The sequence below is a fragment of the Bombina bombina genome, chromosome 3 (genome assembly GCF_027579735.1).
Source record: "Bombina bombina isolate aBomBom1 chromosome 3, aBomBom1.pri, whole genome shotgun sequence".
NCBI lineage: Eukaryota > Metazoa > Chordata > Amphibia > Anura > Bombinatoridae > Bombina > Bombina bombina.
In genome coordinates, this window is record NC_069501.1 from 1,094,493,443 (window position 1) to 1,094,511,931 (window position 18,489).

The window sequence follows — 18,489 nt, forward strand, 5'->3', positions numbered from 1 at the left end:
CTAGAAAAGCACCAAACTTAAAAGAGATATTGGTATCCAGTCACTATAACAAAAAGGAAGGGCAAAACTAGCTAAGGCAATTAACATACAAAGAATTCAATATGAAATTCAGAAGATGCTCTGTATGTAAAAATGTGCAACAGGGAGCCCATTTTGTGGATAAATGGGGGAAGATTCATAACATTGTTGGTAATATAAATTGTAAATCGGAAGGAATAGTGTACATAGTATTCTGCCATTTTCCCATGTATTACATAGAAAGAACCTATAGGAAGCTAAAAGAACGTATTAAGGAACACAAGAGAGATATAAAAAAATAAAATTGAAACTAGCAGTGTGGCACATCATTTCCAAACCTTTCACCAGAGTAACAAAAACCAGTTAAATCTGATGGGTCTGGAAAAGGTGGATTTGAAAGGAAGAGAAGATGATATAGACTTTTATTGCAAAAGGCATGCAGGCTGATTTTCAATTTGAGAGCAGTAACTCCTAGTGGTTTAAATGAGGAGATTAACGATGCCCCATTTCTCTGAATATCTGCAATGGTTATTTTTCTATATATCACCTTACCTGGTTGTATAACATAACCCAGGGGAATAATTTGTTGGTATTTATGGAGTAGTTTACCCTTTAGAAAGTAAATGCATTAAATTCTGATCTTAGTAAACTACCAAAAATATAGGCTAATATAACAAACAAATATAAAGTTCCCATCTGGTTTTGCTATGCATACACATGTCACATTAGTCTAGAATGCAAATATTCTAGGCTATTCATATTGTCAGGATTTCCATAAGTCAGTCTTATCATGTAAATATTGCTTTGTAAACACTTTAACCTTTTAAAGCCGTTATGCCGTTCCATTCCGTCATAATTAGACTGGGCTTTAAAGCCGTTATGACGGAATGGAACGTCATAACTAACGGCTGTCCTGAAGCCTTCTGTGCTTCAGGGATTTAATCGCGGTCTGGAGGGCGTTCCTAGGATTGTAGGGACGCCCCCCAGATGCGATCCAATAATTGAAATCTCGCGATCGTATGCACGATCGCGTAGTTTCAATTTGTCTACATCGGAACAGTTGTTCCGATGTAGGCACTTTAACCCTGTCACGAAAGGGTTAAAAAAAAATTCAGCTAAATATTTTTGCTATTATTGTTTTTTTTTTAAGCCTGCCATTAAAAAAGAGTAAAAAAGTTTTTTGAACGTTATAAGCAACAACAAAAACGATAATGGTTTTAAAATTTGAATCCAGCATGTTTGATATATACACAATGCGTATTATCTTTAAATGTTTGTATTTTGCAACAAAATGACTTACTTGCAGAAGGACTGCAGTAACATTGTATACAAATAAAGTTATTTCACCCTAAACGTCATACAGGATGACGTGAATAAAAAGGCTTTGACCAATCACTTTGAAGTACACAGGCCAGATGAAGCCCAAAATAAGTTTTGCAGTGCGGGTGAAACGCACGTAGCGGAGTTCTACTGATAACAGGGGGTTGCAGCTGCACCCACGTATTACCTGGCAGTTGTTTAAAGCACCGGTCATGAGGTTGAAGCTATTCAGCCCCTGTAGTTGTTTCATCTGTGGCAAACGATCCAGATCCCAGGGGTGAGTGCCAAAGCGCTTTTGAGCTCTGATGATCACTGAGTTGCTTAAAGGGCCATGATATCCAAATGTTGAAACACTTGAAAGTGATGCAGCATAACTGTAAAAAGCTGACTAGAAAATATCACCTGAACATCTCTATGTAAAAAAGTAAGTTATTTTACCTCAAAAGTTCCTCAGTAGCCACATCCCATTGTAAAGGACTTCTAAGCAGCAAATCAGTATGTCTATTCCGGGACAGCGAAAGGAGCGAGCATTTGTGCACACTCATATTATTTACAAATTCAGTTGAAGGAAGTTTACTATGGCCTAGATTTGGAGTTTGGCGTTAGCCGTGAAAACCAGCGTTAGAGGCTCCTAACGCTGGTTTTAGGCTACCTCCGGTATTTGGAGTCACTCAAAAAAGGGTCTAACGCTCACTTTTCAGCCGCAACTTTTCCATACCGCAGATCCCCTTACGTCAATTGCGTATCCTATCTTTTCAATGGGATCTTCCTAACTCCGGTATTTAGAGTCGTGTCTGAAGTGAGCGTTAGACATCTAACGACAAAACTCCAGCCGCAGGAAAAAAGTCAGTAGTTAAGAGCTTTCTGGGCTAACGCCAGTTTATAAAGCTCTTAACTACTGTACTCTAAAGTACACTAACACCCATAAACTACCTATGTACCCCTAAACCGAGGCCCCCCCCACATCGCCGACAATCGATTAAATTTTTTTAACCCCTAATCTGCCGACCGCCACCTACGTTATACTTATGTACCCCTAATCTGCTGCCCCTAACACCGCCGACCCCTATGTTATATTTATTAACCCCTAACCTGCCCCCCACAACGTCGCCGCCAGCTACCTACAATAATTAACCCCTAATCTGCCGACCGCAAAGCGCCGCCACCTACGTTATACTTATGTACCCCTAATCTGCTGACCCCTATATTATATTTATTAACCCCTAATCTGCCCCCCTCAACGTCGCCTCCACCTGCCTACACTTATTAACCCCTAATCTGCCGAGAGGACCGCACCGCTATTATAATAAAGTTATTAGGGAGGGCAGATTAGGGGTTAATACTATTTATTATAGGGTTAGTGAGGCGGATTAGGGGTTAATAAGTGTAGGCAGGTGGGGGGCGACGTTGTGGGCGGCAGATTAGGGGTTAATAAATATAATATAGGGGTCGGCGGTGTTAGGGGCAGCAGATTAGGGGTACATAAGGATAATGTAAGTAGCGGCGGTTTACGGAGCGGCAGATTAGGGGTTAAAAATAAAATGCAGGTGTCAGCGATAGCGGGGGTGGCAGATTAGGGGTTAATAAGTGTAAGGTTAGGGGTGTTTAGACTCGGGGTACATGTTAGGGTGTTAGGTGCAGACTTAGGAGGTGTTTCCGCATAGCAAACAACGGGGCTGCGTTAAGAGCTGAACGCGGCTTTTTTGCAGGTGTTAGGTTTTTTTTCAGCTCAAACAGCCCCATTGTATCCTATGGGGGAATCGTGCACGAGCACGTTTTTGAGGCTGGCCGCTTGTGTAAGCAACTCTGGTAAAAAAGCCGGCGTTAGATTTTCGGGTCGTTACCGACAAAACTCCAAATCTAGCCGTATGAAATCTCATGAGAGTTAAGTGAAATCTCATGAGATCACAGTTGCTGATGCTGATTGGCTGCAGTTCATTTCTTTATTTTTTTATTTTTTTTTACCTGTTGTTGAGCAGTAACTGAAAGATAACTTTTTACACAGAACTTACTCTGCTGAGCTAAGGAGATTGTGAGGTAAAATATCTTCCTTTTTTTTACATAGAGATGCTCAGGTGATATTTTCCTGTCAGCTTTGTACAGTTATACTGCATCAGTTTCAAGTAGGGTTGGCCATGTTTTCCTAGACACTTATGAGTTACACATGCTGCAGGGTGTGCAGGGAGGAACATGTATGTTTCTAAACAGCACTATTCATATTCCTCCCTGCACACCCTGCAGCATGTGTAACTTATAAGTGTTCTGTATTTTAAGGTGGCAACCCTAGTTTCAAGTGATTTAGCATATATGAGTATTATGTCCCTTTAAAATTGCATGCTCTATCTGAATCATGAAAGAAAACATATGGGTTCAGTGTCCCTTTAACATTTGTTTTGAACTGGATTAAAGAAACATTGAGCAGCCCTATCTGACCCACAGTGTGCAGTTAATAATTACATTTTTGTACCACTGTCATTAAATACTTACAATGCTTACAAAATACATTATCATTAGTTGCTTTTATTTCCATGACTACAGGAATCCAGTACCAGTATTAATATCTGAACCTGACATTAATAGCACATGAATTGCTGGGTTGTAACTCTTGTTGCATTTTTTTTTTTAATTGGAGCCTACATGTCGCCATGGCCCACTTCAAACAATTTAAGATTTCACAGCATTATAGCATTAGAAATAGAGTGTCTCTTGGTGAAATATTTTCACCAACCTCAAGTTAATGCTATATTAAAAAAGGTTATCTCACAAGTAAAAGTAACTGGATTGCTATAAATCAGTAAATGTATTAGTGGTTACCTGGCAACTAGAGAGTATAATAGTTTATTCTCTTTAAGAGTTACAATTTCATGAAAGATCAAACTATTGAAAAAAATGGTGGTTGGAATTTACTGAGTAGGTCTAGATGATGAGAAATTAGTTAAAAAAAAAAAAAAAGCTAGAAAATTAAAAACCAGATAATAACAAAGGCTTGATAGAGGTGCTGGAATTTAAATTACTATCTGTCTCTCATTGCAAAAGGTACTGAGAATAAGAGAACCAGTGGTTTTAATGCCAGATCACATTGTTGTCACAAAAACACTCTGGCACACACACACACAAAAACACTCTGACACATACACAAAAACACTTAGACACACATAAAAACACTCAGACACACACACACAAAAACACTCAGACACATACACACACAAAAACACTCAGACACACACACAAAAACACTCTGGCACACACACACACAAAAACACTCTGGCACACACACACAAAAACACTCTGACACACACACACAAACACTCAGACACACACATGCAAAAACAATCAGACACACACAAAAACTCAGACACACACATACAAAATATGTAAACTGCATTAATTATAAAGCTCATGCCTACTAGAGCCGCTCCCTGGCTCAGAAGAGCATCAAATGAAAGATAAACAGAGCACTCTAAAATAAATCACTAAAGAAAAGATTTAAGTGCAAACTATGAAAATTCTGCTCTCTGACTCTGTTCCAAGTCTGTCAGTGCCTGCCGCTTCTTATGGACAATCACCTCTGCAATCTGCCCACCCCCAGATCCCCACCCGCCCGCCCGCCCTCCCCTCCTACCTCTTCAGTGTGCACTTAGTGTACCGTAACCATACCGGTCTGGTGGGCATCATACGTGGCTCCTTTACTTTAGAGACAGTGTCAGACAGTTATGCGGTCAGGTGCCAGGCATCCCCCTCACGATTTCCCGGTTCCCGTTTAGAGAGACAGCACAGCAGTGAGTGACTCCACTGCTCCACACGTCACTGAGCAGTGAGCACAGATAGGCAGGCAGGTTTAGGCTAGCAGCGCAACTTCGTAAGCCCCACGGCACGCCCACAATATTCATAGTGAAATTGGGCAGGGGAGGAGCAAAGTACAAACAAGCAAAAGCAGCCGGGAAAACTATTTGTGGAAATTGCAGCGCTGGCTCAAGGGGCAAAAAAATTAAGTGTCTACAACTTCCCCAGTCCCACTAATGTTCACAAATGCTGGCCCCTCTAATAATTTTTTTTTTTTTTTGGTGGTGTCACCCCCTGGAGGGTTTCACCCGGGTGCGGCCCGCACCCCCGCATCCCCCTAGTGACGCCACTGCTTATGTTACTGCTGTTTGTTTAAATATTATTTAAAAAGAACCCAGCCAAGGACTAAAATATAGGACTAATAAAATAAAGTGTGCAAAGTTTGTTTATTTTATATAATTGATGGATATGGAAAGTAATTGGATTTATGGAGTAAAGAAAACTATACTTTAAAAGCCATATCCAAATACTTGCAAAATCTATCCACTCTCATCTACAGGATAGCATAAGAATGTGCACTTTCCTTAACCAAGAAAATATTGATTCTTTAACTTATCCTGTTTTATAACAACTTCTACAACCTACATCGTTGTCAAATCTTATTGTATTATACAATGGTCCAATGATCACATACTCAATATTTTAAAAATAATAGTGCCTATTTTATATAAATGACAAGAAATTGCAGCAGACAAAACTTTGACTTTTTCTGATCTTTAATATTGAGTTGTGTAGTTTTTACACCTGGCCAGTAAACTTTAATAATAGTTTTCCACCCCTGTAATAAAAATACATATACATGCATACATGCACACACACATACATGCAAATTTGCATATATATATATACTGTGTGTATATATATATATATATATATATATATATTCTTTATGTATAGATATAAAAAATATACACATATACAAATACATACATATTTAAGTCTACTAAGACAAATTGTTTATTATTTTTTTTGTTTTTGTTTGGTCTAATTTCTGAGGATCCTACAGGAGAGTTATTTGTTAGACAAGGCTGGGCATCCATATTGTTTTGTGCTCACATATATACTCCATGGCTGTAATAGCAGTAATTTGAACTTATGCTTGTATTTCTTCTTAGTCATCTGTGTCTTATCCTTTAAGGTTTGGCACAGCTTCAAATATCTATAAATTATTTGATGCTTGCTTGCAAAATAAATGATTATGCACGCTTCTCTGCAAGAGGCAGTTGTACTGTTTGATTTTTTATCTTTACCTTTCCAGCTCAAAGAATGATGAATCTTAACACATTAGATATGCCTGCAATTAAAATAAAACAAAAAATCTAAGTCCATTATACTTAGGTCAGTTTACAATGGGCCAGATTACAAGTGGAGCGCTAAATATCGCTTGCATGCAAGCAAAATTAGCGCTCCACTTTGTAATACCAGTGCACGATAATGTGCCCTGGTATTACAAGTTAATCGCCATGTGAACACAAGCTCGCGTTCGCATTGCTAGGAAGCATTGCGCTTACGAGAGCACACTTCCATAAGCTCCTTTGGGAGCCTCGTTCTGATTCCATGACAGACGGCATCAGAACCTCTCGCCAGGAAGGAGGTAAGTAGCACAGCGATGGGCAGCATTTTTAAATATACGGTGTTTGTATATGAATACACATAATCATATACATACAGTATATATTTACATTGCTTAGCTAATGTGGTATGTCGCACAGCGATGGGCAGCAAATTTTAAATATATATGTATATGAATATATACATATATATTTATGGAAAAGGAAGTAGAATGCAAAAGTAACCAGTATAATTGCAAGCTCCCTGGTTAGGAGTGCGCAAAAATGTCAGTATAATTTATAATATGATATAGTCTGATATGGTCTAAACCTATACACTATGTGTGGATGTTGGTTGTAGGTGGACAAAGGGTTTTTTTTTTTTTTTAAAAAGGGTGTATATATACACAAAATAGTACAAAATACAATTGTATTTAAACAATATGTAAAAAAAAAAAACCTTAAATTGAATTGAATTATGTTAAGAGTAAATACATACATAAATTTGTGTTAGCGGAGCACCTAATTAAGGACAATGATTCCCTTCTGAGGGTGTCCCTAAGGTAATATAAGTACAGGTGGCCCTCGTTTTACAACGGTTCAATTTACACCGTTTCAGAATAACAACCTTTTTTCCCAGTCATGTGACTGCTATTGAAAAGCATTGAGAAGCAGTGCATTTATTAAAATAGCCAGTAGGTGGAGCTGTCCGCTTGTTTTGCAGCAAAGCCAAGCAAGCTGAAATTAATCAGTTTAACCAGACCTGAGCTATTGAGCAGATTTCAAAGAAACAAGATCTTCCTGTCTATAAATCATTCCAGATTGAAATGCATAGAAAGAATTGTTTGCATAAAAATGCAAGTGAAGTCTGTGTTGTGTGATTATTTTATTAGGTTTATAATGCTGTTTAGCAAATGTTTTTGTTCATTTAACTTAGTTTAATTATATATTCTGTGTTGTGTGATTATTTTATTAGGTTTATAATGCTGTTTAGCATGTAAAGTCTTCATTTTAAAGCTTTAAAAATAATGTATTAGATGTTAATTATGACAATTTTGAGAGGGGCCTGGAACCTATCTCCCTCCCTTCCCATTGACTTACATTATAAACTGGGTTTCATTTTACAACGGTTTTGATTTACAACCATTCCTTCTGGAACCTAATCCCAGCGTAAACTGAGGGCTACCTGTAAATAAAATAAAATCAGTTGAAATAGGTGCTTATGCTGAAGATACAGATTTGTTGATTCAGAGAACAGTCTATTAGCTGCTTGTAAAAGATCCTTCCAGTGGGCGGAATAAACCTTTCTAGGTAATTCCTTAATAAACAAAATTATTATAGAAGGATACTGAAAGGGATACCACGCCAGTAGGTGTGCCCCCTCAACAAAGTTAAATAATAATAAACACAATAGATATATATATTGATAAAATGTTAAATTGTAGATAATACTGATGGAGATCACTATAAAACCTCTCTGCTCTCTAGATAGGAGATATAGACACAGTTTTGGTTTTCAAGTATGCCAGTGGTGTATGGTAGCTGGGTTCTGTAGTATACGTTTGAAAGTCTGTTTGACAAAGTTCATAGAAGGATACTGGAAGGGATACTGCGCCAGTAGGTGTGCCCCCTCAACAAAGTTAAATAATAATAAACACAAAAGATATATATATATTGCTAAAATGTTAAATTGCAGAGAATACTGATGGAGATCACTATAAAACCTCTCTGTGAAGCGCGATCAGGCTGGTGCTGAACGGATGGTTAATTTCCAAGTCTTGTACACGAGACCAGTGTCTGCTGTTTCTGCAGAATTTCTCCTTAGCCTACACAGTCACACTGACAGAACTGATTTCTAGGTTAGTGTTACTGTGGCAAGGTGAGTACCTGTTACTCAGTGTCACGCACTTTAATAAAAGACCAGAAACAGTTATTGGAGCATTGGGCTAATTCATGTGTGACCAACAAGAAGACAGAGAAGAACCAAACCTCAGAGATCTACATACTGACTGGGGAGCTACCTACTGGGGTGAACTTCTACAAGTGGATTATTTGCCTTCTTTTGGGGACGACTACCAGAATCTGAATTGAGCGGATCCCTGACTGGAGCTCATTAAAACAGAGCCTGGTCTCGTGTACAAGACTTGGAAATTAACCTTCCATTCAGCACCAGCCTGATCGTGCTTCACACTCACCTCATATAATTGAGGGTGCTTCTTGTAAGTACTACATACAAACCCCTTTGGGATAGATGTTGCTTATCATTCGCTTATTATTCTATGAACTTTGTCAAACAGACTTTCAAACGTATACTACAGAACCCAGCTACCATACACCACTGGCATACTTGAAAACCAAGACTGTGGGCTCCATGTACTAAGCAGTCAGCGAGCTACCCGCAACAAATCTCGCGTCAAAACTCGCAAACTGATATGTACAAAGCCGTCAATTATGTTAAAACTCGCATCTTTAAAATTGCGAGCGTACTTATCCGCCAAACCTCGCTACCGCTCCATTTTTCACTGTAATTAGACACATTTGACCACCAACTCGCCAAAAAACGAATGTACTAAAAAATCTATTTGTCCGCTCGCTACAATTTCCGCTCCCACCTCGCTATTTTTGCCTCGCCACCTTTTAGGTGGCGGGCAAGGTACAAAACAATAGGAAAGTCAATCTAGACGCCAGTCTAGACATATATAAAAGGCAGTAATATCAGCATTGTACTTACAGCATAACTGGCGTCTAATTTGTCTCTCATTTCCATGTACATAAATTGCGCCCAATTTGTCGACTGTAATTAAAGAGTAATCTATTTAAATTTGTATTGTTAGTTGTCAATCTTTATAATTATTTTTATATTAATATTTATATATTATCAGATCCAGATGAAGCCATATCCAAATTGTAAATAAATATTACAAAAATAACGCTCTGTTATCACTCTTCAAAAAATTTTGAACAATAATAAAGTTGTTTAGATAAGTTGAACTTTTATAGGAGCAAAATTCTATTCCCGCGACTACTATGATGTTCGTGACACCTTGCATGTCACGTGTTAATAATTGGCCAGACAATTCAACTGAAAGTTAAAAGTACATCAGCTTAGTCGCGGCGAGCGAGACGTCAAATTTATCAATAATCCGCGACTGCTCACGGCGGGCTAGACTTGTCTATTTATTGGGGGAATATTAGTACATAGCGACAGCGGACACCATTTCGCCCGCGGCGAGTAACGGCGAGTTTATCCGCGTCTACAATGACGGATGAATTGACGGCTTAGTACATGGAGCCCTGTGTCTATAGCTCCTATCTAGAGAGCAGAGAGGTTTTATAGTGATCTCCATCAGTATTCTCTGCAATTTAACATTTTAGCAATATATATATATCTTTTGTGTTTATTATTATTTAACTTTGTTGAGGGGGCACACCTACTGGCGCAGTATCCCTTCCAGTATCCTTCTATAATAATTTTACATATATATTTATGTTTATAAGTGTATATACACATAGTAACACATAAATATATATGTATATAAGCATATTCATATATATTTATAGAGAACAAACAGTTCCCACAGACCCCAATGTAAAGGCACTTTTTAGTACTGTTTTTCTTTTCATACTCCACACCCACACACTTTAACCCCTAAAAATTGCTATGTGTTTATTTAATTCCAAATGGAACCTAACACTTAAATTTGGGGGCAATTGGGGCACATTTTGAAATATTGATCTGATCTCTTATTAATTTTCAGAGCGCTAATTGCTACTGCGAGCTTGCGGTAGCATTAACCAGCCACTTGCCCATTTACAGGCGTGCAATAAATTAGCGCTCCACTTGTAATTCCATAGAGTTTTCTACAATTTATAAGCATTTTCTGCATTTACTGTATTTTTCTTCTATTCCTACGGTAAATTTGGGCTGTTTTTCTCAGTTATTTAGACTTAGACCAATGCAACAAACTTAAAATCTTTCTAGACAGGTGTTTTGCTGGATTTAAAAATTAAATTCACAAGTGCATTGGGTTTTGCTTCTTCATTTTATATGGGGCCACTTCAGCTTCATTCTATTCTTTTTATAACAATGTTTCTACCTTTTGTTTCAAGGGTGATTATTTTCTTTTCAACATCACTGAGCTATTGATAACAGATTCCGTGTGGATCGTAAAACATTTGTGCACAAGCGATAAGGAGTTTATTGTTTTATGAATGTACATATGTATTTATGTATTTAAATGTGTATATATGTATTTACAGACATATTTACACATAAATGAATGTGTACTCATTTATAGAAATATATAGAAGTGCATTGAAGCCCTTTGCAGTTAAGTAGATGAACACACGTAAAAACATATTTATGCAATATTCATTTTTAATAAAGTGTTATACTGAGTATTTACTGTAAATATTTCACCTATGTTCTGTACATAGCAGAATATATTCTATGTATTTATAAATAGATATTCCTATATATCTATTTCTATATCTATATATATATATATATATATATATATATATACATATATATATATATATATATATATATATATATATATATATATACACCTATAATCATGTAAATATATAGGTACAGGTTTATATTGCATCAGAAAAACATCTGATATATATAAATATGTATTTATCATTAAATAGAACATGTTTTTCTATGTGAAGAACATTGGAATGTGAAATATTCATATTATGACGTCCGGTCAGCGCACATGTGAATATGTGATTGGGTTTGCGTGCACGTAGGGTGTTAGGTTGTTTTCTACTTTTTGTGCACCATTGACTTCTATGGGGGAAAATATGTGAAATTGCACACGATATTCTCGCCGGGTTTGCGCGCTAGTGAATACAGTTTACTTTCAACTCAACTCATAATATAATTGCAACCAGGCGCATGCAAAAAAGCGTACTTCTAGCGCAGTTAGCGCTTGAGCGTGAGAATTGATTAGCGCTCCACTTGTAATCTGGCACTTATTCTGCAGTTAGGAGGCTTTAATTATGTGTCTGTATTAAAAGGTAGGTTTAGATACAGCTTTGTATTCTAGATGTATTTTGTTTTCCTGTATCTGCATTTTATTAAAGGAATATGAATTATTTGCTGATTTATCTGTAGAACTTTAGGAAATTTATGTGCAAGAGTCATAGTTAAAATTAAGAGATATTGTGGTGGTGCAGGGTTCCATTACTTCTTTTTAAATATCTGAAAATTAAATAAAAAATGTTCCTTTTATGCTTTTATATGACCTGAGAACCATGGCTTTACAATTTTAGTTTCTTGCTTTTACCAGACTTAAGGCAATTTTCAACATTTTTACTATGATAACCGGTGACAAATTCAAGTGAAATCAAAGAGACAATGGAATCAGACAATACATTTTTCCTTTTCACCTAATACGCGTTGTATTTTATATCTTTAGGTTAAGGCACAGATGAAAAATGGGAGGAAAAAGTTAAGAAAGTAGCAAAATAGTGGATATCAGTAAAGAGAAATATCATAAAATATCTATGTACAGATTTACAATACAGAGGCGTAACTAGAAACCACCGGGCCCAGGTGCAAGAATCTAAGAAGCCCCCTCCCCCCCCCCAAAAAAAGGTGCATTTGATACATATCCTTTTTTTTTATTTAACATTTAACACAGAAAAAAAATGTGAATCAGATTACATGTCTGCAAAAGGAGGTACCCTGTGCCCACAGTCTGTGAGATGGTCTGACCTCCTATGACTGTGTATAGTGACACTGTTTAACTCACCAATACTGTATATAGTGAGTCAGTGACACAGTCTGTAATCTGCCAGTGAGATGGCTGGCCTTCCCCTACCTGCCCCAGTACTTTATAAATTGACCACAGTAGTCTGTGACACAGTCTAGCCCCCCCATACTGTATATAGTGGTACTGTATAGTGACACTGTTTACCCCCTCCCCCCATGCTGTAGTAACAAGGTCTGTAATTTGCTGGTTCCACAAACATACACACACATTCATGCATAAATACACACACAGTCACATAAATACATACACACACATACACACACACACACATATAAACACCAATGGGTAAAACAGAAAGACTAACCCCTGTAGTCAGAGACCCTAGTGAAGCATCATGTCACACTCACATGATATCAGTGCAGCCAGTGGCAGGTCAACGTTTTTCATAAAAAAAAAAGAAATTGCGACCTCTGCACCCCCTGTAGTTTCGCCCCTGTTACAATATACAGTACATATTTGTTTATTGATTATCATTTGAAGTAATGTAGAACAAGAAATATATGTGTTTATATATCTGTATACCATTTTCCTCAAAAATGATTTCAAATATCTTATTCTGTTATAATTAGTATTATAATTTTAATATTGTTTAAACATGGAAAATCAAGGCTTTATATTTAGCCATACATACACTGAAAATACTTGATGAATGACACTCTGTTTTGTTTATATTTTAAAATTGCAGTAAATGTGGTGCTCTACTGAGGAAAAAAAAGGAAAAGAAAGAAACATTTCATTCCATAATAACAATATTATGTGTTCATGAAAAAAAATGTACAATTGTATTTAAATTTTGGGGAAAATCCCCAAAAATCTGTAAAAATAAAAAAATAAATAAAGAGAGCACCTCATAGTGTATTACTTGTATCAAATTATATACAAAAGGAATGAAAGTCATATATTACATACTCACAAAGGGAGCACAACAGGTGCTAAAAGGGCAAGCTGGAGTATTACAGTCTTCCTAGTATTTGGACAGCTTCTCAACATAGTCTTCAGTTGTCCAAAGTGGTGAAATCCATTGGTGTAATGTTACAAAATAATATGGGAATGTTAGTTATAAAAGAGTACAGCAAAAATTTCATATAAAATTAAAAGTTGTTTTATTAAAATAACATAAAATGAGTGATGCATTTATCAACCATAAAGGTTGTTTCTCCAGTTTGTGCATATATAAGTAAAGACAGTCTCAGTATATCTGTGTGGATTTAAAGTGTTGAAACGTAGAAGAGGGAAAAAAATCATAGTTTGATGGGTGGTAGAACAGATGAAAAACATTAGTTGGTCTTATTGTGAGTGCCAAGCCTTAGGCTGGACAACCTATATCTGGGCTACTTTGCCATGGTGACAGTTAACATAATCAAATTACATTTACTTTGGAATTTAATATCATTAAAATCCATTTTGTTCATGTCAAGGTGTTGATAAAAAAAAGTAATGAATTGCTATTTTGTACCTTTTTTAGTTTGCCATGCCATAAACCTATTTGTATATTTTTTTTACAGGTTCCACCAATACTTCTAGACAAACAGTTCTCAGAATTCACTCCAGACATCACACCAATTATTCTGGCTGCTCATACAAACAATTATGAAATCATAAAACATTTAGTACAAAAAGGTGTTTCCATACCAAGACCCCATGAGGTTCGCTGTAACTGTGTTGAATGCGTCTCAGGATCAGATGTAGATAGCCTTCGGCATTCTAGATCACGGCTAAACATCTATAGAGCTTTAGCAAGCCCATCGTTAATTGCTTTGTCAAGTGAAGATCCTTTTCTAACTGCATTTCAACTGAGCTGGGAGCTACAAGAGTTAAGCAAAGTGGAAAATGAATTTAAATCTGAATATGAGGAACTATCAAGACAATGTAAGCAATTTGCAAAGGACCTTCTGGATCAGACAAGGAGTTCTAGAGAGTTGGAAATCATTCTTAACTATAGGGATGATGGTGGACTATTAGATGAACAGAATGGCAATGATCTTGCCAGATTAAAATTGGCAATAAAGTACCACCAGAAAGAGGTAAGCCTTACAATTCTAATTGTATTTATATGAACTGACATATTAAACGTTAATATTCTGTATATATTTGAAAGCCTTGAACTATATTATCTTATTAGTTTATGTAATGGAACACCAATATTCTAAGGCAAGAAATTGTTCCACATCCCTGACAGGTGACATTTTGTACAAACATAAGTTTGAGTAGTATATTTACATTTAATTTAAAATGTATTAATACTAACTAAATATCTATCATCAAATTTACAAGTTATGCGGTACGGCTATACCACTGAAAAATTGGCCATTGTGCGCAGAATATGCAGGTCTCCTGTATTACAAGTCGTGGCTGTACAGCTATACTGCTAGCATTTTAAAAGCCTTTATGCAACTCTCCATTCCACACTCAAAAAATGGCTTTTGAGTGCGGGATTTTCATTGCGTCTGTATTACAGGTTGTGCGGTCCGGCTATAACGCTAGCGTTATAGCTTATACCGCCACGATCCATTCTGCTATCTGAGACCAGTAGTTATGGATTTTGCGTAACAAAAATGTTTCACAAAACTCATAACAAAAATGTTACAAAGTATACTAACACCCATAATCTACCTATTAACCCCTAAACCGCCACCCCCCACATCGCAAATACTTAAATACATTTATTAATCCCTAATCCGCTGCCCACCCACATAGCCAACACTAAATAAACATATTAACCCCTAAATCATTGACCCCCCCACATCGCCAACACTAAATAAACCTATTAACCCCTAAAACGTTGGCCCCCCACATCGCTACTACTAAAAGAAATCTATTAACCCCTAAACTGCCAGCCCCCCACATCAATAATACTAAATAAACCTATTAACCCCTAAAACGTTGGCCCCCCACATCGCTACTACTAAAAGAAATCTATTAACCCCTAAACTGCCGCCCCCCCACATTGCAAAACACTAAATTAAAGTATTAACCCCTAAACCTAAAAATCCCTTTAACATTAAATTAAAATGACAAGATAACTACCTTAAAATAAATAAAAATTTACCTGTGAAATTAAAAAACCTAAGATTAAACTATAAATTAACCTAACATTACTATTTAATTTGTTTTTTAATAAATTAAAAATAAAAAACCAAAATTACAATATGAAAAAACCTAACACTATGAAAAAAAAATTATGAAAATTAAAAATAATCTAACATTACAAAAAACACTAAGATTACAAAAAATAATAAACGAAATTATCCAAAATAATAAAAATTAAACCTAATCTAATAGCCCTATAAAAACAAAAAAGGTACCCCAAAATAAAAACACTCTCTAATTTATCAATAAACTACCAATAGCCCTTAAAAGGGCCTTTTGTAGGGCATTGCCCTAAGTTAAAGAGCTCTTTTACATAAAAAAAAAATTAGAAAGTCCCCCCTAAAAGTAAACCCCCACACCAAACCAACCATTTGTATGGACAATAACGTTAAATGGGCAATCAGCTCTTTTGTGCCCATTAATCTAAAAAAAAACACCACAAAAAATTAAAAAAGACCTAACACTATTCTCAGAATGGAAGATGGAGGAAGATGTTGCTGCCTGGATGAAGACTTCTCGCCGCCTGGATGAAGATGGATGTCCAGACTTCAGGAACTGAGTAGATTTTCTGGGGTTATTGCTAGGTCTTTTTTTATTTTAATGGGCACAAATAGGGGCAATAAGTAGCTTAGGTTTTTTTTTGTTTTTTTGGGGGGGTTGGTTGGGTGGGTGGTTTTACTTTTAGGGGGGAATTTGTAATTTTTGTAGGTAAAAGAGCTGTTTATCTTAGGGCAATGCCCTACAAAAGGTCCTTTTAAGGGCTACAGATTAGGAGGTGTTTAGGAGGTGTTTTTATTTTGGGGTGGCTTTTTTGTTTTTATAGGGCTATTCGATTAGATTTAATTTTTAATATTTTAGATAATTTGGTTTATTTTTTTTGTGATTTTAGTGTTTTTTTATTTTTTCGTAGTTTTTTTAGTTTTGTAATTTTTTTTTTTTTAATTTTAATTTTAATTTTTAAAAATAGTTATGTTAGGTTTATTTATAGTTTAATCTTTTTATTTCGCAGGTAAGTTTTTATTTATTTTAAGATAGTTGTATTGTAAATTTAATTTAAAGTATAGGGGATAGTTAAATTTAGGGGTTAATAGTTTTGTTATAGTAGTAGCGATGTGGGGGGCCGGCAGTTTAGGGGTTAATAGGTTTATTTAGTGTTGGCGATGTCGGGCTTTGGTTTAGGGGTTAATAGTTTTATTATAGTAATAGTGAAGTGGGGGGCCAGCGGTTTAGGGGTTAATAGGTTTATTTAGTGTCGGCGATGTCGGGGCAGCAGTTTAGGGGTTAATAGGTTTATTCAGGTTTTAGTGATGTGGGTGCGGCGGTTTAGGGGTTAATAACTTTATTTAGTGTTGGCGATGTTGGGGGGTGGCGGATTAAAGGTATTTAAACTAGGGGTTAATGTTAGGGTTTTTAAATAATTATCTTTCCCCATAGACATCAATGGGGATTGCGTTACTGCGATCGCCATTCCGCGATCGCAGGTGTTAGTTTTTTCTAACACTTTCTCTCCATTGATGTCTATGGGGGAAAACGTGCACGGACACGTCGTCAGGCCTTGGGTTTTGTGCAGTATGGAGCTTATCGCACCATATCGCACAACAAAAGAAGGTTTTTCAGTAACTTGTAATGGCAGCGCTATGGAGAGTGTGATACCTATAATTTTTTGCGTTATTTATGCACCTGGTTTAGCACATAACTTGTCATTTTGCCGTATGTAATTTGTAACTGAAAATATGTTTTTCATCTAATTTAATTTTGAGGTGTTATCTTTAGCACAAGTGTGAATCTTATATAATGTAACACCTGGCTAATAGCACCATTAGTGACAAGTCTTCCAAATGAAAAATGTGTGGGTACCCATGCTTTAAAGATATATAGAAGTTCCTATCCATCTAATAACATCCATTTTCATTTAATTTATATTTAATTATTACATTTAAACATATATTTACCTACCCTGAAATCTTCTTTTTTATTTCAAAAGTGCTGAAAATGCTGCTGCTTCAAGTTTTTCCATCGATCTTCAAATGTGGCATCCCATGAATTACTTCCATATTAGCTTTGTACGGGCTTGCCGCCAATCTACTGCTGACACAACAGTAATTCATTGGAGGGAGCATTCTGAGGACAATGGCAAGAACAGACAATTTTTTAAAAAGCTTTTTTTTTTTTTACCTTTCGTTTTAAAGTAATTACATTCAATAGTAGCTTTTTGGTCTCCATAAATTTTTCTAAGCTACATAGCATTTCTAATATTAAATTATACAATAAGAATTGTAACATTATTTTATCTTTTAAGCAGTTATCTACATATATAGTTATAGAATATGCAGTACAATGAGCCTAAACATTTAGGATCTTATAAAGAAAGATTGATTGAACACGAAAGACATATAAAGATCTTTTTTTTTTAAAGACCTATTTTCTGTGTGCACACCACCTTTAGATGTTTTATTTTATAATGTAAGGGTGAGTATTATTGTGAAAGAATGTTCAATAAGCTGGATGTTACATTATAGAAATATGATGCAAACTCTTTTCTGCTAATATGGAATCTGTATTTACACTGGTTGCGTCCAATGCTGGTCGGCTGCTGACAATATTTATAGAGTAATTATCAAATTGAATAGCATTGGGAAAACTTGTGCAAGCATAATTTACATACCTGCTACCAAGCAAGGACTTTTAAACTGTTATATATGGTCTGTCTGTCTGTATGTCTCTCTCTCTCTCTCTCTCTCTCTCTCTCTCTATATATATATATATATATATAAATATATATATATATATATATATATATATATATATATATATATGTGTGTGTGTGTGTGAAAAAGTTAGTATTCTTTTACTGGTTTTGCAAAAAATAACAAAATTGC

At 35.9% G+C, this 18,489-nt stretch overlaps 1 protein-coding gene across 1 annotated transcript in view; it reads left to right on the forward strand.

Moving 5' to 3' along the window:
- TRPC4 (transient receptor potential cation channel subfamily C member 4) overlaps positions 1–18,489 on the forward strand; it is a 424,617-nt gene that overhangs the window by 53,136 nt on the left and 352,992 nt on the right. The window contains exon 2 of the mRNA XM_053708416.1: positions 14,026–14,544. Coding sequence (XP_053564391.1) covers positions 14,026–14,544 — 519 coding nt within the window. The remainder of the gene's footprint in view (positions 1–14,025; positions 14,545–18,489) is intronic.